Here is a 25,677-nt window from a genome sequence, read left to right on the forward strand (position 1 = left end):
CAGAGGAATGTCACTGGGGAAGTCGTAGGGGCTGGGGTTGGAGTTTCCTTGGAGAGAGAACAATGGTTCACAGTTAACAGAAGGAGAACTTCTGGCCCTAGGCAGGTGGGGGCTGGGGCCAGAAGCTGGGCTCCGGGGAAGGTGAGGGGCTGCCTGCACAGACCCAGCTTCTTGCTGGCTTTGTGCATCTGCATCCGTGCTTAGGCTGGCCAGCTACATTATCTGGAAACTTTCCTTTCTCCTCCTTCCCCCAAGCCCAGCTCTCTTCAATTCCCAGCTCCACCCTAACTCAGAGAACAAACTGATTGGGAGCCAGGAGGACAAAGCCATGTAAGGTCTGTGGAAATCGCTGCTGCCTTGCTTCAGACCCGCCCCCCAACCTCAGCCCGCCCTGCCCACTTCCCCCCAGCTTTCCTTGGGGACTTCCTACCCTCCAATCTCCTATGCCTCACTACCCGGAACCTCAGTCAGACTCCCCCAACACAGCAGCCAAGAGTGAACCTCTGCACTCTGGTTCAGCCCTCGAGGTTAAAGTACAATGAACCAGAAGACCACCCTGGTGCTGCTCGCTCTGGCTGCTGTCACTATCTTTGCCTTGGTTTGTGTGCTGCTGGCTGGCAGGGGTGGAGAAGGGGGTGAACCAATTCTGCCTCCCCGCTGCCCCTCGGAATCTCCCAGTGCCCAGCCCTGGACACACCCTGGCCAGAACCAGCTGTTTGCAGACCTGAACAAAGAGGAGCTGACGGCTGTGATGAGCTTTCTGACCCAGCAGCTGGGGCCAGGCCTGGTGGATGCAGCACAGGCTCGCCCCTCAGACAACTGTGTCTTCTCAGTGGAGCTGCAGCTGCCCCCCAAGGCTGCAGCCCGGGCCCACCTGGACAGGGGGAACCCCCCACCTGCCCGGGAGGCCCTGGCCATCGTCTTCTTTGGAGGACAACCCCAGCCCAATGTGAGTGAGCTGGTGGTGGGGCCGTTGCCACGCCCATCCTACCTGAGGGATGTGACCGTGGAGCGTCACGGGGGCCCCCTGCCCTATTACCGACGTCCCGTGCTGCAACGAGAGTACCTGGACATAGACCAGATGATCTTCGACAGAGAGCTGCCCCAGGCTGCTGGTGTCCTCCACCACTGTTGCTTCTACACACGCAAAGGAAGGAACCTGGTGACCTTGACTATTGGCCCCCGTGGTCTGCATTCAGGAGACCGAGCCACCTGGTTTGGCCTCTACTACAACATCTCAGGGCCTGGGTTTTACCTCCACCCCGTGGGGTTGGAGCTGCTGGTAGACCACAAGGCTCTGGACCCTGCCCACTGGACCATCCGGAAGGTGTTCTATCAAGGCCGCTACTTTGAGAGCCTGGCCCAGCTGGAGGAGCAGTTTGAGGCTGGCCTGGTGAATGTCGTGCTGATCCCAGACAATGGCACAGGTGGGTCCTGGTCCCTGAAGTCCCCGGTGCCCCCGGGTCCGGCTGCCCCCCTGCAGTTCCATCCCCAGGGCCCCCGCTTCAGTGTGCAGGGGGGTCGAGTGGCCTCCTCATTGTGGACTTTCTCCTTTGGTCTGGGGGCTTTCAGTGGCCCAAGGATCTTTGACATCCGCTACCAGGGAGAACGACTAGCTTACGAGATCAGCCTCCAGGAGGCCTTGACTATCTACGGTGGAAATTCCCCAGCAGCAATGCTGACCCGTTACATTGACGGCAGCTTTGGCATGGGCAAGTACGCGTCCCCTCTGACCCGTGGGGTGGACTGCCCTTACCTGGCCACCTACGTGGACTGGCACTTCCTCTTGGAGTCCCAGGTCCCCAAGACATTACGTGATGCCTTTTGTGTGTTTGAACACAACCAAGGCCTGCCCCTGCGGCGACACCACTCAGAGTTCTACTCCTACTACTTTGGGGGCCTTGCGGAGACAGTGCTGGTCCTCAGATCGGTGTCTACCCTGCTCAACTATGACTACGTGTGGGATATGCTCTTCCACCCCAATGGGGCCATAGAAGTCAGATTCCATGCCACCGGCTACATCAGCTCGGCCTTCCTCTTCGGTGCCGCCCGAAGGTACGGGAACCAGGTGGGGGAGCACGCGCTGGGCACCACCCACACCCACAGCGCCCACTTCAAGGTGGACCTGGATGTAGCAGGTAAGGCGTCCTGGCTGGGGTGTATGTCCCAGAGAAATTGCTGAAGAGTTGTCTCCACTTGCCTTGGTTTTTTTGTGGGTTATCTGGGAAAGGAAGATTTGACCAGGCCTATGTGGTTTTAGGTTTTCACATGCCCACCATCACCGCCTTTTGCTGGCTCCTGAGTTTTTGGGTTTTTTTTGGATTGTAGCTCACTGACTGTGTGCACAGCTGCCAGCTCCCTTCCACGTGACCCATGAACCTTGGGAAATAGGAAAGCTCGGGAAGGAGGCAGGGTCTGGGCAAACAAGGTCCCCTTTGCCCTCCTCCCCTCACTTGGAGGAGGCAGTCATTGGTTTTCTGCCCATTTCTCTGCGCCTGGCCTGTGGTCTGGTGTTCTGGATGTCTGTGTTCTGCTGTCCCTGGCACACAAGGGCAGGCACAGGACAAGGCCAGGCTGCACATTTCCTTGGGGGATGGCCCTCCTCCTGCCTGATCTCTCTCTGGGCACAGTACAGTGAGGACATGGGGTAGAATGGATGCTGTAGCCCCAGAATAGTTCCCAAGGTGGGTGGGCACAGAGCAAAGGTCCCACGATGTCTTCCAAGTATCTTTGACTTTTCACTTTCCCTCCCTCCCCACAGTGAGCTCATTGCCACATTTTCCTTCCTCCTTCCTTCCTTCCTCCCTCCCTCCCTTCCTTCCTCTTTCTCTTCTGCCTCTGAAATACCTCAAAACGTTTACTGACCCTCACTGCCATATCCTTTTGGGGCCAGGCCTCTCTCTGCTGTGCCCTCTTCCACTTTTCCTCTCAGATCCAGGGTCCACCTTGTGCCCGGAGGCAAGTCCCAGCTCCTGCCCACCTTGCAGAGCCTTCCTGGCCATGTGCTCTGGCCACACCCACTCTCCCTGCCCTGGCTAACGCACACACCTACGGCCTTTGGCTTTGCTCCTGCATTGCTCCTACCTCCAAGGCCCTTCCGTGTCATCTCTGTTGGTGAAATCTTTGAAGGCCAGGCTGATTGGCCCACGAAGACCCCTCTACCTGCCTGTTCCCGTGTTCCTGTACCCGTGAAGCCACCTCGGCCACACTCCTCACAGAGCAGACCCGTCAGGCCTCTGCCACCCGCGTCCACCTGGGCCCTGGACAGTCCTGTCCGCTGGTGAATGTTGAATGGATGAATGAATGAAATGGACTGGAATTCTTGAAGAAATTTTTAATTTACAGGTCAATAGTTTTGGCTGAAGGGAAAAATCTGTCTTGGGAAGAGGGAAGGGGAGCAGGGGACACGCTCAGTCCTGTGCTTCCCTTTCCCCCACTCCGAAGCCAGGTGGGGGCCAGTCCAAAGTGGGCAGGGCAGCGGCGTGACCGCCTTCCCCCGCCCCCACCACCGCGCAGGGCTGGAGAACTGGGTCTGGGCTGAGGACATGGCCTTTGTCCCGTCCGCGGTGCCCTGGAGCCCCGAGCACCAGACGCAGAGGCTGCAGGTGACCCGGAAGCAGCTGGAGACGGAGGAGCAGGCCGCCTTCCCCGTGGGGGGCACCGCGCCTCGCTACCTGTACCTGGCCAGCAACCGCAGCAACAAGTGGGGTCACCCGCGGGGCTACCGCATCCAGACGCTCAGCTTTGCCGGGGAGCCATTGCCCCGGAACAGCTCCATGGAGAGAGCCTTCAGCTGGGCGAGGTGCGTACCGGGGGTGGCAGAGAGAGGCATGGGAGGTGAGAGTGGTCAGGGGGCGTTGGGAGGGTAATGGGGAATTTGGTTTAACTGTGGGCGGTGAGGTAAGGTCAGAAAAGATTGCCTAGTTGTCAGAAGACACCCCCTTTGGGCCCATCTTCCCCTAGGAGCACCAGAACCCTGGAGTGGGAACTCTTTTCTGCTTGGGTGGGAGGGGCCTTTCTGTTCAAGGGGACGGATGACCAGGCACTGAGGCATCACAGAGGTACAGCTGTGTGAGTGGGATGGGGAAGCGGAGGTCAGCTTGCCCAGCCTCCTTCTACCATAATCAGGCAGCAGGAGGGGTTAGTGACCAGTGCCACCTTAGGTACCAGCTGGCTGTGACCCAGCGGAAGGAGAAGGAGCCCAGTAGCACCAGCATCTTCAATCAGAACGACCCTTGGACACCGACCGTGAACTTTGCTGACTTTATCAACAATGAGACCATTGCTGGAGAGGTCAGCGGCCTGTGAAGGCGCCGGGGGAGGGAGGCGGGCACAAGGACCAGCACCACCTTCTCTTGGGGGTCTCTGCAAACCATCTCACCTGCTCAGGGGTGGAGCTGACTCCTGCCTTCTGCACATCAGTGCTCAGATCATCACCTCTTGAGGGACTCTTCCCAAGCTGGCAGTTCATCTGCCATCACTGGGCGCGGGCCCAGGCCTGTTCTGGAGACCCTAGAGCCCTCTAAGTCCCAGGTTCACGGCAGGGGACTGTGCTGAGGGTGACAATACATCCTGACCCCAGGACTGAAGGAGGCTTGGTGTCAGCAGGGAAGATCGGGTCTCCTGTATCTGAAGCTCTCCCCCTCCTTGCCAGCCAATTGAAGGGTTCATTTCTGAATGTCAGCCTCTGTCCACCTCGAAACTCCTAAACTTCCTTCCATTCTCCTTCCCTCACTTACAGTTGGGGAACTCAAGGAAGGTTAGGGGGAGAAAAGCTGAGGTTGCCTGCGTGTGTCCTCATTTCCCTGGAGGTGGGTAGGCAGATGGCTGTGTGTGTGTGTGTGCGTGTGAACTGTCGTTTATGGAAGGCACAGGCCAAGGCCAGGGAAGCAGGTATTTCTCCCAAAGTGAGACTGATTCTGCTTTGACTTCTGGCTGCATGGGAACACTTGTTTAAAGATTCAATCTTCTTTGAGGGAGGGTGGATAGGTAAGCTGAATCCATATCTGCAAGACTCCTGTGGGAGGCCTTAGCAAAGACTGATCTCTTGGCCCTCTTGCTTCTCCCCTACCAGGACTTGGTGGCCTGGGTGACAGCCGGTTTCCTGCACATCCCACATGCAGAGGACATTCCCAACACTTTGACTGTGGGGAACGGCGTGGGCTTCTTCCTCCGACCTTACAACTTCTTTGATGAGGAGCCCTCCTTCGGCTCTGCTGACTCGGTCTACTTCCAGGGGGGCCAGGACGCTGGCGCCTGTGAGGTCAACCCCCTGGCTTGCCTCCGCCAGACTGCTGCCTGTGTCCCTGACCTTCCTGCCTTCTCCCACGGGGGCTTCTCTCGCACCTAGGTGGTCCCTGGGATGGGGCATGCGGCCAGGGTCCCCCGGGCCAGGGTGTGCTGGGAGGGGGAGAGCTTCCCCATCTCCCCGGCTTCCCTCCCCTCCTTCTTCCCAGCCCTGGCATCCTTACCTCCCCTGCCCTCCTTTGTGACCGCTCTCTGCCAGAGGCATCCTGAGCCTGTGGTGAGGGTGGGGCATACAAAGGGCTCTGTTTCATTGATCCCAGAAGCACTGGGCTCCCACCCTAGCAAGGAGAAAGGAATGGTTCAGCTGGGACCAGGAGTGATGACCCTTTTTTTTCCCCCTAGAGACTCCTTTGTTTTGCTTTATGGCTTTCCCAAGTCTTTTAGGCCATCTCCAGCTGTCTCCTGGGCCGCCTCAGGCCCTCCCTTGGAGGTGAGCATGGGGTCTCTGCAATGGGGATTTTCTTCTAGAGACCCCAGGCAAAGTTCCTGCCTTGCTGCAAGTCCACAGATGGTTCTGGAAGCGGCTCCGTTGCCCAGCTTCCTCTCCCCCAAGTCTTCGTTCTCTTCCTCTCGTCCTCCAGGGCTCTTGCCTACTGGGGTTTCTCTCTGCCCTGGCTCCTGGTCCCCCCCAGCCTCACTTCTCCTCTTCAGTCTCCTCTCCTGTATCTGTCCCTCTGGAAGTCTCAAAGGACAAGGGGGCATCTAGTTTGAGAGGACAATCCCTGTCTATCCCCCTGTGTCTGGCACCTACCTGGGTAGGAGTTGCCCACACCCCCACCTGGCCAGGCTTCTTTCCAGACAGTTCCCTCTGCCCATTTGTGTCTGCCTGCCTGGCACGCTCAGGAGGACGTGCACAGTGACAGCAGGACTTTGTTAGCCTTTTAGCTGATTTCGTGGGGGCAGTGGTAATGAGGAGTGGTCAGCTGTGCCTGGGCTTTGTGCGCTGGCAGCTGCCTGTCTGGGAGGCTGGGGTGGGGACCACGGGTGGGGAGCAGAGGCAGCAGGAACGTCCCATCAAATGTGGACATGCAAAGGAGCCGGCCCTGTGGTGGGGCAGGGCCTGGGCTGGGGTGGGGCCAGCACCAGCCTCCAGGGCCTCTCACTGCTGGTGGGTCCAAAAATTAGCAAGAGATTGGAAACAACAGAAACCATCTTCCATAGCGGATTCTTTAAATAAATTTGGATACAGCCTTACGTGCAATACTATGCCACTGTAAAAATAATCATGTGTCTCTATATACTAATAGGGAATAATTTCAAATGAGAAAGGCCAGGTGGTAACGCGTGTGCAGTGCACTCCCCATGTGTGCTTAGGAAAGGGAGATAATGTAAGTGCATATTTGCCTTCATGTGCATGTACAGAAGAAATGCCAGTAACACTGGCAATGTGGATGGTAATGGTTGGTATCTCTGGTTGTCTCTGGGGGGACAGGGGTGTTGGGAGGAGAAGTGGGAGGTTGGGGACAGCCAAGGAGGGGGCTTTGTACCATATACCCTTTTGTATATTTTGAAATTTGAATCATGTGATGACTTTACCTATTCAAAATAAATAAGAAATGGACTCAAGCCAATACCGACATTTTTCTTTTTAATTTCTAAGAATGGGTGGGTTGATAGGGAGAGGAGAGGCTAAGATGGGTTAAGGGATGGATTCAGGACTAAATTTTCTCAAGTTCTGAAGTGCCAGAGAGGCAGGTGTGTGGCCCTGGCAACTTCTTTACCTCCTCTTGTTTGCATCTCTCTGAGAAAATCTCCGTCGGTGTCTCTGTCTTTTGTAGAAGAGGGGGCGGTGAAAAGCGATGGGAAGGGGTTGAAGTTGAAACAGATTTTGGATGCTGCTCAGCTTCTGCCCAAAGTGAGAGCATAACCCAGGAACTCAGACGTCGTGGAAGCTTCTGCTGCCTTCTATTCTGCCTTACCCCAGGGTCAATGGAACATGGATGGGGACGAGTCTGTGAGCTGGAAAGTAACTGGGTTCCAAAGAACAAGGAGAAAGCCTTCAGCAAGGGGCAGAGGGCCAGTGATGAACCCAGGACTCATCCTAATCTGGGGTGGAAGCAAGGCTGAGGGAGGACAGGGAGAGAGGAAACTGAGGTGACGGAGAAAGGGGCATGGTGGTCCTCTGTGGGTGTGCTCCTCTCTCTTCCTTTGGCTGAGTAACTTCTCTTTAAAATGTCTGTCCTTTTGTTTCCACCTTCTTATGGGTCTATCTTGTGCAGAGTTCCATAATGGTCAGTGCAAAGGCATGCTGCTTCCAGCTGCCCCCGCCCCCCGTTCATGTTACATGGAAGCTCATTACCTTGAAACCTGTCTCCAGACAAAGAGTGTGAGTGTTTGTGCATGGGTGCGAATGCTCACAGGCTTTATATCAAAGTGTGACTGTGTTGGGTTCTCCGGATGTCACCAGAAGGGTGACACCAACTACCCCAGCCCCCAAGTGAGGGGAGGCAGAAAGGACATTGTATTAGTCAGCCAAAGGCTGCTGATGCAAAATGCCAGGAACTGCTTGGTTTTTATAAAGAGTATTTCTTTGGGGTAGGAGCTTACAGATACCAGGCCATAAGCATAAGTTACTTCCCTCACCAAAGATATTTCCGCATGTTGGAGCAAGATGGCTGCCGAGGTCTGTGAGCGTTCAGGCTTTCTGGGTTCCTCTAGGTTCAGCTCTTCTGTTTTCTCCACAAGGTCAGCTGTAGACTAGGAGGCTCTCTAGGCTTTGCCTCTCTCCACAAGGTCAGCTGTAGACTATCAGGTGAATGGCTCTGTCTCTTTCCCTGGGGCTCCAGCCTAAGACTTCAGTATTGAACTCCAACATCAGAAACCCTCAACTCTGTTCTTCGCCATGCCTTTTATCGCAATGCCCTAATCATAACTCAATCCTGCCTAGGTACAGATCAGATTACAAGCATAATCCAATATCTATTTTTGGAATTCATAACCATAGCAAACTGCTACAGACATCTAAACCATTAGCAAGTCAGCCCAGCTGGGGTGAGGCGGTTGCTGGGTGGACCGCCAAGCCCCCACCAGATCCGATCTCTTCCCAAGATCACAGGAGCCAGCTGGAGTGTTGGCCTCAGACCTGTGGTCAAGTGTCTAGGAGTGAAGTGTGACCGAGGGTACCAGGTTCTGAAGGAACTGGTGACTGCAGGGTTCAGATCTTTAGGACCTGAGAAAGAAGAGCTGGCCAAGAGGACTCCTGAAGTTTGGGTCAGAGGGCATGATGAGGACTTCTCCAGGAACGTAGACATGGGAACCTATTCTCTTGGGATTGCTTCCTTGCCTCCCCCAATCACCCCTCAAACCACAGCCCCACCCCCATTGCTTGGCCACATGCCACAGACACTGCCCTGGCAAGAGTGACTTCCTAAATGCTAAGTCAGTGGGCCTTTCCAGGTGCCTCCTTTATGGACCCCTCATTGGCATTTGAGATTACTTATGGCTGCCTTCCTAAGCTCTCTGCTCCCATGATCCTCCACATTCTGATGCCTCCTCGCCCATGCTTGCTCCTTCTCAGTCTTCTCTGCTGGCCCCTTTACCTCTTCCCACCCATCTCTTTGGGCATTTTCCAGGGCTCTGACCTTGGGCCTCCTCTCTTCTCTCCTTCGCTGATCTCAGCCTCTCTTACTTTAACTGCGAATGTTTGTTGTTGGTCTGAATCCGTATTTCTAGCCAGAACATCTCTCTCCTGTAGTCCAGGCCCAAAGAGCCAATTTCCCTTTTCCTACATTTCTATAGTGGGGCTTCCATGAGCACCTCAGACTTAGTATGTTCTACCTTGAATTTATCCCTCCCCCCGCAAAGCTACTGTTCTTATCCTGATGAAAGGCCCACCAGATGGGTCTATCATCTGTGTCTTGACGGCCAGTTCTCCAGTCACTCATTTCCATGTTATTGTTCAATGATGGATATATTGGGCGTGACTCTTACTCCCAACACTTGGTATTAAATGTCACATTTCTTTACTTTTCCAAATCAGAGAATCAGCTCTGTGCCCTCACCACCTGGTTGGTAGAAATTCAGTTTCCTCCAACGTGTTTTTTGGTGGTGCTCACTTTTGGGGTTAGGAAAGAATCCAGGCGCTTCTGTATTCCGGGTGCTGGTGGAGTCAGCTAGTCTTCAGTGGATGGTGGTTACTGTCCCGGGGCCAGTCTTGAGAGGTGGTGATGGAAGAGGCCTGGGCCCCTGTTCCTCTCTGAGGCAGTCACATCCCCAAGGCCCTGGGTGGGGATGGGCTCTGGTCCTCCTCCCCCTGTCACACACACACACTCCCCACTTGTGAATCCCACAAAACTCCACAAAGTCCTTTCCTTTCCCAGTGTTAGGGAAGTTCTCAAAGACCTCTCTAGCCCTGAGTAGACCACAACTACTTCCTCTCCCAGTCCCAAAGCTTTAGGCCCTCCTTTTAAATTGTACTTTTTATTTTGTAAATCTCCCACCAATAGTCCTTGATGACCCACCTGAAGAGGCACAGAGGCAGGAAACTCAAGCCTTGGGTTAAAGTGTTTGTGTCTACCTAGAGGCACTGAGGTAGGCATTTCTCAGGGAAAATTATCTCTCACAGTGTATTCCTTATGTTTTCTAAATTGTTTGTCATATGTATCTATGATGGTTTGAAGCTCTGTGTATACCAGAAAAGTCTTTTCTTAAAGTTAATCCCTTCTTTTGGGTGTGGACCCATCATAAGTAGGATCTTCTGGTGAGTAGGATCTTCAGATCTGACCCACCTCATTCAGGGTGTGCCTTAATCCTCTTACTGGAGTCCTTTGTAAGAGAATGAAATTCAGAGAGAGAAATCCAGGGAAGCAAGAGCAGGAAGCAATGAAACTTGGAAGAGAAGAGAGAGACCAGCAGATGCTGCGATGTGCCTTGTCCTGTGACAGAGGAGTCCAGCATTGCTGGCAGATGGTCTTTAGGATGAAGGTATCATCTTGATGATGCCTTGACGTAGACATTTTCGTGGCCTCAGATCTGTCATCTTGTAAGCTAAAAGAGTTCCCTTGTGCCAGTCCACCTATTTCTGGTATATTGCTTTCAGCAGACTAGCAACCTAGCCTGTTATCGATTACATTTTCTAAATAGTTTTTAAAAGTAAAAATATCGAAAGTGTTGTTTTCCATGAAGAATTTCTGTGCACCATGAAAACCAGATCAGCAAAAGAAAAACTGGTTTGTGTTTTCCTGTAAGTGCTTGTGTCCATCTGCTCCCTAGACCGGGGGCTTATGTTCATATTACTTCTTGGGGATCTGGAGTAGGAGGCCTTTCTCACACCCTGGAATGAGCCCCACTTTTCCTTCTATAGCTTTAAACAACAATAGAGAGGAAAGCCTGGAGAGCATGTTTTTGTTGTTGTTTTTATACCGCCCGTTCCACCCTCCCCTCTGAGAAGGCTCCCTCAGTTGTCTGCTCTTCTTCTTTAGGAGAACTGAACCCTGTACCTCCCATGTAGGAGGAGGCTGCCCAATCGCTCGAACACATCTCCTACTCTGACGAACTTTTATATCAAAGTACAGCTAGTTGCACAAGCATTTCTGGTAACCTGACACTTTTCGTGTTGATTTACCTTGTTATCTTTTCGGGGTTTCGAAGTACATCCCTTCTTCCTGCAATCACTATCCTGCTTCATACACCACACTTCATGATTTTACCCCCTCAGCCCAGTCCCTGACCTGACCTCACACCACATACACCGTTATTATGTACTGTTCCCTGCCTGCCATGCTATTTCAAGTGTCTGGACATTTGTACTTTCTGTACCCTTCAACCGGAATGTCCTTCCTCTTCTCGGGCAGCTGAAAGCATTCTATCTCTAGGGTCAGCTCACACCTGTCTTCTGGAACGTCTTCCTGGACATGTCCAGGCCGGAACACAGTCTCCCACAGGTTCATGAAGCAGGCATGTCTTCTCTCTGGAACGCTCTGGCTCTCCCAGCTCCTCTTCAAAACTGGGCTGCCCAGATGACATCGGCCACCCAACTTCACCTGGCAGAGAAGCTGTCCGTCTTCAACTGTGAGGACAGAGGTGGCTTCACTCTATGCCTGTATAAGCTATTGGAAGGGGGTTTCCTGGAGTTGAGGGCCAGTGGGCTCCTAGGTTCACCCTATAGCCAATTTCCCAGTCCCACCCTGACCTCTGACCTGGCCCATCAGTCCTGCTCAAGGCGGACACACAAGGGCACACTCTGCCTTGCATCTCAATGAAATTATCAGCTTCTGCCTTGCTCTACACCCTACATCCTCCTCTCCCACATTAGGGCACCCAAGGTCTCCCTAGCGTTGACCTGGCTCAGTCCTTTAGTCCCCAGCCTCTCACCAGATGCTTTTGTTCTCATTGTAGCTGTCTGTCTTCCCTCGGGCTGATGGTTTTATTCTAGCTGATGGAGAGAGAGCAAGAGACAGTAGGGGAGAATTCCTGACGATATGTGGGCAGAGGATTTCTACTTGCAGCCTTGTAGCTTGGATAAAAGTTCTATCTAAGGAGAGCAGATGAAGAGTCCAAGGACCTTCCATTTCTTTCCCTATCTCTCTCTTCTTCCTCTAGCCTCTTCACAGCTGCATTATCTCCAAAACTCCCGCCTCCCCCTCTTCATTCCCCAACCGTGGTCCAGAGTGTGTTTGATTTGGAACAAGAGGACAGAGGCTTACATGGGGCCACTTAAAGTCCATGTTCCTAGCTTGGCCCCACCTCCCAAGCCTGACCTGATCACTGGCCCCCTCCAGACCCACCCCCAACCACCCCTCTTCAGCATTACCCATCATGCCTCTTACCCAGCAGCACTACCAGGGACCAGGACCCTCTAACCCAGAGGCTGAAAGAGACATCCCTGGACCCAGGTTCTGTCTGTCTATCTGTCTATTTATTTTCCACTCTGCGTTACAGATCAAGAATCTGAAGAAGGCCCAAGAGCTCCTAGCTATGATTTTCTTCCTTATTTTGTGCCTGTTTAGTGTTCTATCAACAGGTATCGGTGAAGGTGGGGTTGGGAGTGAGGAATGGGTTGAGAGGGGAGGTACACCTGGCCTGCCTCCCCGCTGCCCCTCGGAATCTCCCAGTGCCCAGCCCTGGACACACCCTGGCCAGAACCAGCTGTTTGCAGACCTGAACAAAGAGGAGCTGACGGCTGTGATGAGCTTTCTGACCCAGCAGCTGGGGCCAGGCCTGGTGGATGCAGCACAGGCTCGCCCCTCAGACAACTGTGTCTTCTCAGTGGAGCTGCAGCTGCCCCCCAAGGCTGCAGCCCTGGCCCACCTGGACAGGGGGAGCCCCCCACCTGCCCGGGAGGCCCTGGCCATCGTCTTCTTTGGTGGACAACCCCAGCCCAATGTGAGTGAGCTGGTGGTGGGGCCATTGCCACGCCCATCCTACCTGAGGGATGTGACCGTGGAGCGCCACGGGGGCCCCCTGCCCTATTACCGACGTCCCGTGCTGCAACGAGAGTACCTGGACATAGACCAGATGATCTTCGACAGAGAGCTGCCCCAGGCTGCTGGTGTCCTCCACCACTGTTGCTTCTACACACGCAAAGGAAGGAACCTGGTGACAATGAACACAGCCCCCCGTGGTCTGCATTCAGGGGACCGAGCCACGTGGTTTGGCCTCTACTACAACATCTCAGGGGCAGGAATTTACCTCCATCCTGTGGGGTTGGAGCTGCTGGTAGACCACAAGGCTCTGGACCCTGCCCACTGGACCATCCAGAAGGTGTTCTATCAAGGCCGCTACTTTGAGAGCCTGGCCCAGCTGGAGGAGCAGTTTGAGGCTGGCCTGGTGAATGTCGTGCTGATCCCAGACAATGGCACAGGTGGGTCCTGGTCCCTGAAGTCCCCAGTGCCCCCGGGTCCGGCTCCCCCGCTGCAGTTCCATCCCCAGGGCCCCCGCTTCAGTGTGCAGGGGGGCCGAGTGGCCTCCTCATTGTGGACTTTCTCCTTTGGCCTGGGGGCTTTCAGTGGCCCAAGGATCTTTGACGTCCGCTTCCGAGGAGAGAGGGTAGCCTATGAAGTCAGCATCCAGGAGGCCTTGGCTATCTATGGTGGCAATTCTCCTTCTGCCCTGAGAAGCCGGCTTGCCGATGGTGGCTTTGGCTTGGGCTATTTCTCCTCACCTCTGACCCATGGGGTGGACTGCCCCTACCTGGCCACCTATGTGGACTGGCACTTCCTCTTGGAGTCCCAGGTCCCCAAGACATTACGTGATGCCTTTTGTGTGTTTGAACACAACCAAGGCCTGCCCCTGCGGCGACACCACTCAGAGTTCTACTCCTACTACTTTGGGGGCCTTGCAGAGACAGTGCTGGTCCTCAGATCGGTGTCTACCATGCTCAACTATGACTACGTGTGGGATATGCTCTTCCACCCCAATGGGGCCATAGAAGTCAGATTCCATGCCACCGGCTACATCAGCTCGGCCTTCCTCTTCGGTGCCGCCCGAAGGTACGGGAACCAGGTGGGGGAGCACGCGCTGGGCTCCATCCACACCCACAGCGCCCACTTCAAGGTGGACCTGGATGTAGCAGGTAAGGCGTCCTGGTGAAGCAAGCACACTAGAAGATGCAGCTGAAGTTTACATGCCTACCTAATTTTAAAAGGTTTCATTAAGAAATGGAAAAATATATGTAATAAATGTGAAAGTTATCCTCAGAGATTTTCACTAATAGCACATCGGTACTCTTCAACACATGAAAAGTTTTTTCATTTTCTTTCTACATGGAAGATATGTCATCTGTGAATATGAATATTTACTTCCTCTTCTTCAATTTAAATGTCCTTTCTCTCTTTTTTCTTTTCTTTTTTCAGTCAATTGCTCTAGCTAGAACTTCCAGCAGTATGTTGAATAGGTGAGAAAAGTGGGCATCCTTGTCTTTTTTCTGATCTTAGGGGAAAGACCTTTCAGTCTTGTTATGATGTTAGCTGTGAGCTTTTTATATGTGCCCTTTATCATACTGAAGAAGTTCCCTTCTATTCCTAAGTTTGTCGAGTGTTTTTATCTTGAGAGGGTGGTGGATTTTGTCAAGTACTTTTTCCACATCAATTGAGGTGGCAGATATATTTTTCCTTCATTCCATTAACGTGTTGCATTATATTGATTGACTTTTTTGTTTTAAGCCTTCATTGGATTCCTGGGAGAATCCCACTTGCTCATGGTGGATAACCCTTTTAAAATGCTGCTGAATTCAGTTTAGTAGTATTTTGTGAAGATTACTGCATCTATATTCATAAAGGATATCAGTCTGTAGCTTTCTTATAATTTTTTTTCTTTTTTTTCCACATAAACTTTATTTTTAAAGAGGTTTTAGATTATGGAAAAGTTACATTGAAAGTGTAAGGGATTCCCATACGCCCTACCTTCTCCCGCTCCCTCTTGTAGTGTCTTTATCTGACTTTGCTGTACTAGGTGATACCGGCCTCATAGAATGAGTTAGACTATTGTGGGTCTGGCCATGGTTCTTTTTGAGTTTATCCTGTTTGGGGTTTGTTGGGCTTCTTGAATGTGTTTATCCATGTCTTTTGTTAAACTTGGGAGGTTTTCTGCCACTGTTTCTTTGCATATTCCTTCTGCCCCTTTCTCTTTTTCTTTGCCTTCTGGGACTCCCTTGATGTGTATATTAAGGAATGACGTAATGGTGTCTCGCTGGTCTCTTAGGCTCAGTTCACTTTTTTTTCATTCTTTTTTTTTTTCTTTCTCTTTCTCAGACTGATTCCTCAGCCTGAATCACTTCAGTTGTCTTCTCTTTTGTTCAATGATTCTTTCTTCTGCCAGCAACAATCTGTTGTTGAAACCCTCTAGGGAATTTTTCATTTCAGTCATTGTGGTCTTGAACTCCAGTGTATCTATCTGATTCCTTTTAAAAGTTTATTTATTTATTGAGATACTCATATTGTTCATTCATTGTTTTCCTACTTTATAGTTTTTTCTCGATGTTTTCTTTTATCGCCTTGAACATATTTAGGATCATTTTTTTAAACATTTTTTTCTGGTATGTCCAAATGCTGGTCTTTAATGACGGTTTCTGGATTTTTATCTTGTTCCTTTGGATTGACCATCATTTCCTGCTTGTCTTATAATCTTTGGTTGCACATTGTACATTTTAATCTATTTTTCTTTTTAAAATTAATTTTGTTTAAAGATACTTAGATTATATAAATGTTACATAAAAAATGTAGAGGATTCCCATATGCCCCACTCCCTATTCCTCCCACACTTTCCCACACCAACCACATCTGTTGTTAATGTGGTACATTTGTTACAATTGACATTTTACTATTTCAAGGTGTTAACTTTGGGATTTAGTTCTGGAGGTTTCTGTTCCTTAAGTTTGTATCCAGCTAGTGATATGACAAAGATTCCTCAAGTGCAGTGAGCTAATAAAAATAAACAAACCTGAAAATACCTTTCACAGTCTTTCCAAATTGGCTTATGTTGGCTGTTGCTCTCCTTCAGAGTTTAGCCATTCTATCAAGAAGATCAACCCCAGGCAAAAGCAAAGTACAGGGCCCTGACTTTCCTGAGCCTGTGTTTTGTCCTGGGCCTGTGCTTCCTTGTGTTCTTAGGAATTCCCCCATTTACAGGAATTTGAATGCCCCCTCAACTCCCTTTGAAATAGACTCCCCAGCACTGCCCCCTCAGGCCCTCTATTCTCTGTCTTAAAGCAGATAATCCTTTGCCCGAGGTAGCTTTGACTTAATTTTTCTTACACAGGTTTAGAGTCTGTAAGCTGCTTCTGCCTGCAGGAGAAGTTCTGGGAGGGAGAGCCAGAGAGGAGTTTCCTTGTTTGGCCTTCCAGGCTGCCACTCAATGGTTTGGCACCAAAACCTAGGCACCCCATTATGCACATAGGGGTTGCTCTTGTTTCCTCTGGATCAGGGTCAGGGGACCCACAATGGGAGCACAGGCTGGTGCTGGGGAAAGTGTGTGCCAAGGGCCAGGAAGGACACGATGAGCATCTCCTTTTCAAAACTATGTTTTCTTGATACAGCACTCACCCAGTTACTGCAACCATTTAACTGTTTTCCAGAGTTTTGAGGAAGATGGTTTGCCTATTTTTGCTAGTTGTTCAAAAATTCTGTGGGGGCAATGGCACCCCAGAGCCTCTCACTACTGCCCTCTTTGTCTACCTTCTTTCTGGTTGATAGGTCATGAGCTTTTTATTCACTCTGCTGCCAGGAACCCCTCCCTCTCGTCAGAAAAGGAGTGCCTTCTCAAGGTTCCATCCAAGTATCTCTTTCCAGGTCACTAGTTTAATTGCTTTTCAGTCCCTTGGGAGCCCCAGAGTGCAGCAGTGTTTATAAACTACCCCTTGGCCAATGTAATTTAAAATGGCCTTCAAGGATTCAGACTTACTATATAGATGTAATTAGTTAATTATCTTCACTATTTTCCATTTAATAGCCTAATTTGGCCTGTTCTTAAGCCTGGAAAAAATAAATGGTACTTCAATGTGGAAGACCACAACATTAAAGCTGTGGTCCAATCCATTAAAGTCCCTATGTCCACTATCCAATATTATTGAAATTACTGACTTGACCCAATCAGCAACCTGTAAATATTTTACTATTATAGATTTGCCCAATATGTTCTGTTCAGTGCCTATTCCCAAAGACTCTAAGCTTTTGACTTTACCTCCAAAGGGACACAATACCCCTTTACTGGGCTTCCTATGGGGTATCTAAGCAGCCTTGCCATGACATGCAGTATTTTCAGGTAAAGTCTCAACTGCATCCATCTTTATCCAGGAGCGCAGGTATGACATTACATTGATGACCTCCTCCTCCAAGGAGGGTCATTTGTCACACTGATTCGGGACATATCAATTCTCTCAAAGGAACTTTCAAAAGAGGATGTGCCATTACTCTACACATAATACAAGGCCCTGCCACCTCTGTCAAATTTCTGAAAATTATTTGATAGACTGAAGGCTCCTGCATCCCTGAAAATATTAAGAAACAGCTGTTGACTCTTTCAGCACCCACAATGTTAATATGAGCCCAATATCCTTTAGGACCTTTGGGTCCTGGAACAACATATTTCTTTGTTTACAAATTTAGCTTAACCAACTGATACTCTTGCTTGTAAATCAGTTCACCTTGAATGTGACCCCATCCAACAAAAGACTAGAATCTGTCCATATAGAAAGCAAAAGCTACTTTCATTAGTACCCTTCGAAACTTCTTCTCTCAGGAAACAGATGTGGCTCAACTGATAGAGCAACCACCTACCATGTAGGAGGTCCAGGGTTTGATACCCAGGGCCTCCTGGCCCATGTAGTGAGCTGGCCCATGTGCAGCGCTGCTGCACACAAGGAGTGCCATGCCATGCAGGGGTTCCCCCTGTGTAGGGGTGCCCCACACATAAGGAGTGCACTCTGCAAGGAGAGCTGCCTCGCATGAAAAATGCAACCTGCCCAGGAGTGGCGCCACACACACACAGAGCTGACATAGCAAGATGATGCAACAATAAGAGACACAGATTCCCAGTGCCGCCTGACAGGAATGCAAACGGACAGAGAAGAACACACAGTGAATGGACACAGAGAGCAGACAACAGGAGGGGGGAACTGGAGAGAAATAAAATAAATCTTAAAAAGAAAAAGAAAGAAAATTCCTTTACTATAGAGGCTTTAGCAACCTCCTTTCATGACCCCTGGAGTATCTGGACCACCCATGATGGCTATACATTGCCCATGGGCTAAGAAGCTGCCCTTCTCAGACCTGCTCTAGACACCGTTAGAGTGGCAGTTGCTAGTCACATACTGGGCTTTTCTGAAGGTAGAGGTTCTCACAGACCAGCCTACGACCCTCCATACCCAGGGCTCTATTATGCCTTGGGCCATTGAAGCAGCCCCACACAAACTCAACATAGCTACCAAGACTTCCTTGTTACAGGATGGAGTCAAACATAGGTACCCAGGCATATCCCAGCTGCAGGCGGGGGTGGCCTCCCTTGTTCTCAATGTCTTCCTAGATGTTATGGTGCTGGAGGAGGTCACCCCTCTCCCAGACCCCGTACCTACCTGGGGAGCTCCCGGGATTAACTGAGGGATCAGCAATGGGAGTTTCTACACTTTAGGACAGCATCACCACCATCCTATGTGATGGAGCTCAGTGGAGTGTTGCTGCTTTTCATCCCTTAACCAAGACGTCATGATAGGGAAGTGGACTTGGCCCAGTGGATAGGGCGTCTGTCTACCACATGGGAGGTCCGCGGTTCAAACCCCGGGCCTCCTTGACCTGCATGGAGCTGGCCCACGGGCAGCGCTGATGCGCGCAAGGAGTGCCCTGCCATGCAGGGGTGTCCCTGTGTAGGGGAGCCCCACGCGCAAGGAGTGTGCTCTGTAAGGAGAGCCGCCCAGTGCTAAAGAAAGTTCAGCCTGCCCAGGAATGGCGCCACACACATGGAGAACTGATGCAGCAAGATGACAAAACAAAAAGAGACACAGATTCCTGTGCCGCTGACAACGACAGAAGCGGACAAAGAAAAACACGCAGCAAAATGGACACAGAGAACAGACAACTGGGGGGAGGGGGAAGATGGGGAAAGATAAAAAAATTTAAAAAAAGATGTCATGATAAAAAACAGGATCCAATGGTCAGCAAATTTGCCACAGTTCAGGAAGGTATCTTAGCATTGGATGCCCTGGCCCATCTGTACATTTTTACAAACTTCTGGGCCATTGCCTAAGAGTTGCCCTGATTGGAGTAGAGAACTCTGGGAATCTCTTGCCTCACAGATACCCAAAATATCAATCAAGATACCAAATGCCTCTACATATACTAAGGCCACAATACAAGGCCTCACCAGAAATTCATCCTCTTCAGAATTCCAGATATTAGTAACAGTTACTAAGGCATTAATTTCACTCTCAGAATACACAATGCTGGCTCCTGAAGAAGGCCTTTCAAGGAACTTCCACCTCCCCTACAGGCCCCAGGCAGCTGGTTTAATTGAGAGGCATAATGGGCTCTACAGAGAACTCCTATTTAAATTACAAAATGGCAATGACCACAGGCATTAATTAATCTAAGCTGAAGCCCCGTGGGGACACACACATTCTTCATCAATTGCTTTTATTGGCTACCTCTTTTTTTTTCCCCCCACATAAAGGCCTATCAATCATTCAAGCAACAAATATTCACCAAATACGTACTATGCTTCAGGCAATCCATTAACAAAAGAAATAACATCCTTGCCCTCAGGAGGCTTACATTCTAATGGAGGAGAAGAGAGTACTTTTAGAACCCCTGGAAAGATGTGTATGGTAAAAACATTTTTATGCTTAACCTCTCTGTACCTCAGGTTATTCAAATATAAAAATGGTATAATAGTGTCTCCCTTATAGGATTGTTGTGAGGATTAATAATGACTACTCTAAAAAAAAAAAGAATAGATTCTTTTGAAATAATTTTAGATTTACAGAAAAGTTGTGCAAAAATAGTACAGAGTTCCCATATTCCCTTCACTAGTTCCCACTAATAACAGTTTACATAACAATAGCACAATGATCAAAACTAGGAAACTAACATTATTATAATAGTATTCACTAAAACTACAGACCTTATTTTCATTTCACTACTTCTTCCACTAATGTTCTTTGTTTTTAATCCAGGATAGCACATTGCATTTAGAGGTCATAACTCCTTTCACAGCCTTGACACTTTTGAAGAGTGTTGGGCAATTATTTTGTAGAATGCCTCAGTTTGGTTTCTTTGATGTTTTCTCACGATTAGAATGAGATCATACCTTTTTTGGAAAGAATAACAAAAGGGATGCTTGGTGTGTCTCTTAGTACATCACATTGAGGGGTACATGATATTAATGTGTCTCGTCACTAGTGACGCTAACCTTGAGCGCTTGGTTAAAATCGTGTCTTCTGGGTTTCTCCACTGTTAACATTACTAGTTCCCCTTTGTAGTTAATAAGTATCTTGGGTAAATACTTTGATACTATGCAAATATCCTATTTCTCCTCAAACTTTTGCCAATTAATTTTAATTAATTTTAGCATCATCTGTGGATTTTGCCTGCAACAATTATTACTGTGGTGTTTCCTTACTGGCAAATTAAAATTTTTTCATTATTTCTAATACATTTATTAATTGGAAATCTTTATAAAGGAGAGTTGATCTTCCTTTTTCATTTATGTATATATGCATTTATTTATTCATAACTCTATGAACACATAGGTATTTATTTTATTCCAAGTGTTAGAACCCAGGATATAATTGTTTATTTTCTTCCTTAAGTTGCTCCAGCTTTGGCCATTGGGAGCTCCTTCAGGTTGGTTCCTGTGTCCTGCTGACATGGCTCCATCCGTCTTTAAGCACTTCCTGACTTTCTGGCACTATAAGATGTTCCAATTTCATTTTCTATTTTCTCTGCTCCAGACTTGGAATCAGCCACTTCCCCAAGGAGCTTGGGTTTCTTTTATTGAGGAATAATATTTAGAAACCAAGCTCTAGGTGATAGGTGTGCTCATTATTCCCGGGATGCCATTGCCTTTAGGCCTTCTCAGTGGACTGAGCAAGAAAATGTTCGTAGGTATCAGACAATTACACACACATTTATCTTTTCTAAAAAAGATTTATTTATCCTCCCCTCCACCCCATTGTCTGCTCTCTGTGTCCATTTGCTGTGCATTCTTCTGTGTCTGCTTGTCTTCTCTTTAGGCGGCATCAGGAACTAATCCTGGGACCTTCCGGAGTCGGAGAGAGATGCTCAATCTCTTGTGCCACCTCAGCTCCCTGGCCAGCTGTGTCTCTTATTGTCTCTCCTCTGTGTCTCTTTTTGTTGTGTCATCTTGCTGCACCAGCTCTCCACTTGGGCCAGCTTGCTGCATGAATCAGCACTCCACATGGGCCAGCTTGCCTTCACCAGGAGGCCCTGGAAATTGAACCCCAGACCTCCCATATGGTAGACAGGAGCCCAATCGCTTGAGCCACATCTACTTCCTAACATTTATCTTTATCTCTGCCTGAATGGTGATTACTTTAAAGCACTTGGAACAATGCCTGACACATAACAGGCCCTTAAGAAATAGTAAATATTATTGTTGTTGTTATTATTATCCACATGAGCTCACTTGTGTGGATGTACCAGAGAGAACTCTTAAGTCTTTATTGTCACCTAAGCACAAGAATCCTGGGGTGTGAATTAGGTGCAATGAATCTGCAAAAGGAAGTAACAATTCACTTGATTTCCTGGTCCTTAGAAGGTGTGGAGCGAGCTGCCACTATGTTGTTGTGTTTTTTTTTAAACTGAAAATATTGTACATGTATCTTTTTTCTTTAAGATTTATTTTATTTATTTCTGTCCTCCCCACCCCTTGTTGTTTGTGCTTGCTGTTTGCTTGTTGTGTGCTTGTCTTCTTTTTTATGGGAGGCACTGGGAACTGAACCCCAGACTTCCCATGCAGGAGGGAGGCACCCAGTGGCTTGAGCCATCTCCACTCCCCACCGCGTTTTGATTTACTGCTCTCTTGGTTTCAGATTAAGTTGACTTCTAATATGGGGCCTAGTGAGACTCTAATAAAAAAACTCAAAATTTCAAAAGTTCAGGGAACATACTGTGTCTTTGGCCCTGCTCCCAGCTGAACCCCAAACTTCAGGAGATACGTCCAAGCCCCAGCAGCACTGGCCCCAGGGTATGGTTTTCTTTCCTTTTGGCTCCCCATGTTTGCTGTCCATGTCCTTTGTGTGCTGACGTGAGAGCAGTATAGAGCCAAGTTAACACTGGCATTCTCAGCCCTGCCACAATACTATGTACCCTTGGTGACCAACCAGGGAATGTTATTTAAGCTCTCTAAGCCTCAGTTGTCCCATCTTTAAAATGGGGACACTGTAGTTTCTCCTTCATAAAGTTGTTGTAAAAGTAAAAGTGTAAAGCAGGCAGCACAGTTTATGCATAGCTCCTCCGGGTTCAGTAAATGCTAGCTACAGCTGGTATATATATTTTTTCAGGTACCAGGGGCCGGGGATTGAACCCAGGACCTCATATGTGGGAAGTCAGTGCTCAGCCACTGAGCCACATTGGCTCCCTTGAGTTGGTTTTTTCGTTTGTTCACTTGTTGTAATTTTTTGTTTGTTTTTTTTAGGAGGCACCGGGACCTTAACCCGGGACCTTCCATGTGGGAAGCAGGTGCTCAACTGCTTGAGCCACATCTGCTCCCATGGTATCATTTTCATAATAGGGTTTTTCTGACAATCCTGTAAACTTCAGATGTGAGGGGCAGAAAGAACCCTGCTCCAACCCCAGGTAAGCTCCTCTCCCTTGCAGCCCTTCAGAGTGAGAGGGTTGGTGGAGATACAGTCACCAGACATCTGGGGTTGTTATCAGAGATGACATCAGGGAGAAAGACCTTTCCAGTATCTCTGAATTGGGAATATCTCGGGGAGAGGGAAGGGGAGCAGGGCACACGCTCAGTCCTGTGCTTCCCTTTCCCCCACTCCGAAGCCAGGTGGGGGCCAGTCCAAAGTGGGCAGGGCAGCGGCGTGACCGCCTTCCCCCGCCCCCACCACCGCGCAGGGCTGGAGAACTGGGTCTGGGCTGAGGACATGGCCTTTGTCCCGTCCGCGGTGCCCTGGAGCCCCGAGCACCAGACGCAGAGGCTGCAGGTGACCCGGAAGCAGCTGGAGACGGAGGAGCAGGCCGCCTTCCCCGTGGGGGGCACCGCGCCTCGCTACCTGTACCTGGCCAGCAACCGCAGCAACAAGTGGGGTCACCCGCGGGGCTACCGCATCCAGACGCTCAGCTTTGCCGGGGAGCCATTGCCCCGGAACAGCTCCATGGAGAGAGCCTTCAGCTGGGCGAGGTGCGTACCGGGGGTGGCGGAGGGGACACAGGACGTGGGCTGTAGGAAGGGCCCCGCATCGCTGAGAACCCAGGCTCCCCCCACACCCAGTGGGTGCCCATGCACACACGTACAACTCACACACACACATTCCTGTAGCCACAATTTTTAGGCACGTAAAATGAAGTCTACTGTATCGATAGACGGATGAATGGAAAGATACATGTTGAAGTCAATATAGTAAAATGCTAATGGTAGAATCCAGGTTGTGGGTACATGGGTTTTCATATTTTTTCAACTTTTCTGTGTTTAAATGTTCTTTATAAAGGCTCAGGGTAGGGACGACAAAGAGTAAAGAGGGCCACAGAGCTGAGGAAGTATACCTAAAATCCAGCAATTTGAGATACTGAAATGGATGTAGGTCGGGAAATAAGGCCACGTCTCTACAAACAGACCCTGAGCCGGACACACAGGCTCTAATCTGGATGAGTGAGCAACTTTTCTACCTGTAATCAGAATATGGACCAACTGATGTTTAAGGTACAGGATATTGAACAAGTGCGGGAACTCGGTAGTATGTATATATGTGTGTGTGAGAGAGAAACAGACAGACAGACAGAGAACAAGAATGAGAACTAGACAATGATAAGAGGCTTGACACGTCAAGACCCTTGTTCTCATTTCCCCTTTGAGTTCTCTTTAGTGCCAGCTTTAGGCAATAGGACAGGCTGGTGACCTTGTAGGTCAAATAAAAATTTCCTGTAGGTACCTGCTGGCTGTGACCCAGCGGAAGGAAGACGAGCCCAGCAGCACTAGCATCTACAATTTGAATGACCCTTGGACACCAACTGTGGACTTCACTGATTTTGTCAACAATGAGACTATTGCAGGGCAGGTCAGTTGAATGAGATGTTGAGGGAGGTGGGGGTGAGGGGCAAAGAGAACAAGGATTAGCCACTTTACTCTCTCCCAAACGAGATTGCTTGGAGTTTTTAGAACGTACTAATGAAAGAAAATTTATTATTTCCCATTTTTCCTGAGAAGTTAAGAGAGTATGAGCTGGTAAGCTGAATCCATACCTGCAAGGCTCCTATGGGAGTCAGGGCACATCCTTAGCAAAGCCAGACCTCATGGCCCTCTTGCTTCTCCTCTACCAGGACTTGGTGGCCTGGGTGACAGCCGGTTTCCTGCACATCCCACATGCAGAGGACATTCCCAACACGGTGACTGTGGGGAACGGCGTGGGCTTCTTCCTCCGACCTTACAACTTCTTTGATGAGGAGCCCTCCTTCGGCTCTGCTGACTCGGTCTACTTCCAGGGGGGCCAGGACGCTGGCGCCTGTGAGGTCAACCCCCTGGCTTGCCTCCGCCAGACTGCTGCCTGTGTCCCTGACCTTCCTGCCTTCTCCCACGGGGGCTTCTCTCGCACCTAGGTGGTCCCTGGGATGGGGCATGCGGCCAGGGTCCCCCGGGCCAGGGTGTGCTGGGAGGGGGAGAGCTTCTCCTCTCTTCCCAACTTCCCTCCTCTCCTTCTTCACATCCCTGATGTTCCCCCCTGTCAAGGCATCCTGAGCCTGTGATGCCTCTGACATAGGGACATCACATGTTGATCCCAAAGGCGCTGGGTTCCCACTCCAGAGAGGAGAGGATCCACCCAGCTGGGAGCTTGGAGTGATCACCAAGGTGTCCCTAGAAGACTCCCTCCCTCTTTTTCTCCAACAGTTTTTTCTCCCATTATTTTTTATTGAGATAGGGCTTACATGCCATAAATTCACCTCTTTAAAGTGTACAGTTCAGTGGTTTTTAGTATATTCGCAATGTTGTTCAGCCATCATCCCTATCTAGTTCCAGAATATTTTCATCACTCCTAAAAGAAGCCCCACACCAGTTAAGAGCTCACTCCCCTTCCCTCTCCCCGATTCTGAACACTGCATGTAAAAGGAATCATACAGAGGGAAGTGGGTGTAGCCTGGTGGTTGAGCCCCTTCTTCCCATGTATGAGGTCCAGGGTTCAATCTCTAGTACCTCCTAAAAATAAAAGAAAGAATACGTGCGTTTAAAGGGAATCAAACAATATGTGGTCTTTGTGACTGGCTTCTTTCACTTAGCATAATGTTTTCAAGGTTCATCCATACTTCAGATCATAATCACTTTTTATGGCTGAAAAATATTCCATTGTATGGATAAATCACATTTTGTTTATTCATTCATCAGTTGATGGACATTTGGGTTGCTTCCACTTTTTTGCTATTATGAATTGTTGCTATGAACACCCCTATACATGTTTTTGTGTGGACATATGTTTCCAGTTCTTGGAGTAAAATTGCTGAGTCATATGGTAACTATATGTTCACTCTTTTGAGGAACTGCCAGATTTTTTTTCCGAAACAGCTGTACCATTTTAAATTCTCACCAGGAATGTATAAAGTTCCATTTTCTCTACATCATCACCAATATTCATTATTGTTCATCCTTTTGATTATAGCTATCCTAGTGAGAATGAAGTGATAGCTCATTGTGGTTTGGACTTGCATTTCCCTAATGACTAATGATGTTGAGCATCTTTTCATGTGCTCAGGGCCATTTGTATAG

At 49.5% G+C, this 25,677-nt stretch overlaps 2 protein-coding genes across 3 annotated transcripts; both read left to right on the forward strand.

The window, feature by feature from the left end:
• The first annotated feature begins 118 nt into the window (after positions 1-118).
• Positions 119-6,873, forward strand: AOC3 (amine oxidase copper containing 3). Of its 2 annotated transcripts, XM_004484582.5 has the most exons (4): positions 129-2,138; positions 3,517-3,802; positions 4,164-4,293; positions 5,075-6,873. In XM_004484582.5, exons 1-4 carry the CDS (start codon positions 539-541, stop codon positions 5,348-5,350), a joined length of 2,292 nt encoding a protein of 763 aa, XP_004484639.1. In that variant the 5' UTR covers positions 129-538; the 3' UTR covers positions 5,351-6,873. The 2 variants fall into 2 exon arrangements, with proteins under 2 accessions (XP_071066777.1, XP_004484639.1); XM_071210676.1 differs by lacking the exon at positions 4,164-4,293 and having other exon boundaries at positions 119-2,138; positions 5,075-5,223.
• A 4,248-nt stretch (positions 6,874-11,121) lies between these two features.
• On the forward strand, positions 11,122-25,159 carry LOC101434388 (amine oxidase [copper-containing] 3-like). Its single transcript, XM_004484584.4, has 4 exons — positions 11,122-13,819; positions 22,821-23,106; positions 23,851-23,980; positions 24,243-25,159. Exons 1-4 carry the CDS (start codon positions 12,064-12,066, stop codon positions 24,516-24,518), a joined length of 2,448 nt encoding a protein of 815 aa, XP_004484641.2. The 5' UTR covers positions 11,122-12,063; the 3' UTR covers positions 24,519-25,159.
• The last annotated feature ends 518 nt before the right edge of the window (positions 25,160-25,677 follow it).

This window comes from Dasypus novemcinctus, chromosome 21 (genome assembly GCF_030445035.2).
Source record: "Dasypus novemcinctus isolate mDasNov1 chromosome 21, mDasNov1.1.hap2, whole genome shotgun sequence".
NCBI lineage: Eukaryota > Metazoa > Chordata > Mammalia > Cingulata > Dasypodidae > Dasypus > Dasypus novemcinctus.

Bases quoted from the DNA above. Each gene is read 5' to 3' on its own strand.
- AOC3 (XM_004484582.5), top strand. From the start codon at position 539: ATGAACCAGAAGACCACCCTGGTGCTGCTCGCTCTGGCTGCTGTCACT. The intron at 2,139-3,516 runs GTAAGGCGTCCT...ACCACCGCGCAG, and splicing joins GGTGGACCTGGATGTAGCAG to GGCTGGAGAACTGGGTCTGG. The intron at 3,803-4,163 runs GTGCGTACCGGG...GTGCCACCTTAG, and splicing joins AGAGCCTTCAGCTGGGCGAG to GTACCAGCTGGCTGTGACCC.
- LOC101434388 (XM_004484584.4), top strand. From the start codon at position 12,064: ATGCCTCTTACCCAGCAGCACTACCAGGGACCAGGACCCTCTAACCCA. The intron at 13,820-22,820 runs GTAAGGCGTCCT...ACCACCGCGCAG, and splicing joins GGTGGACCTGGATGTAGCAG to GGCTGGAGAACTGGGTCTGG. The intron at 23,981-24,242 runs GTCAGTTGAATG...CTCCTCTACCAG, and splicing joins ATGAGACTATTGCAGGGCAG to GACTTGGTGGCCTGGGTGAC.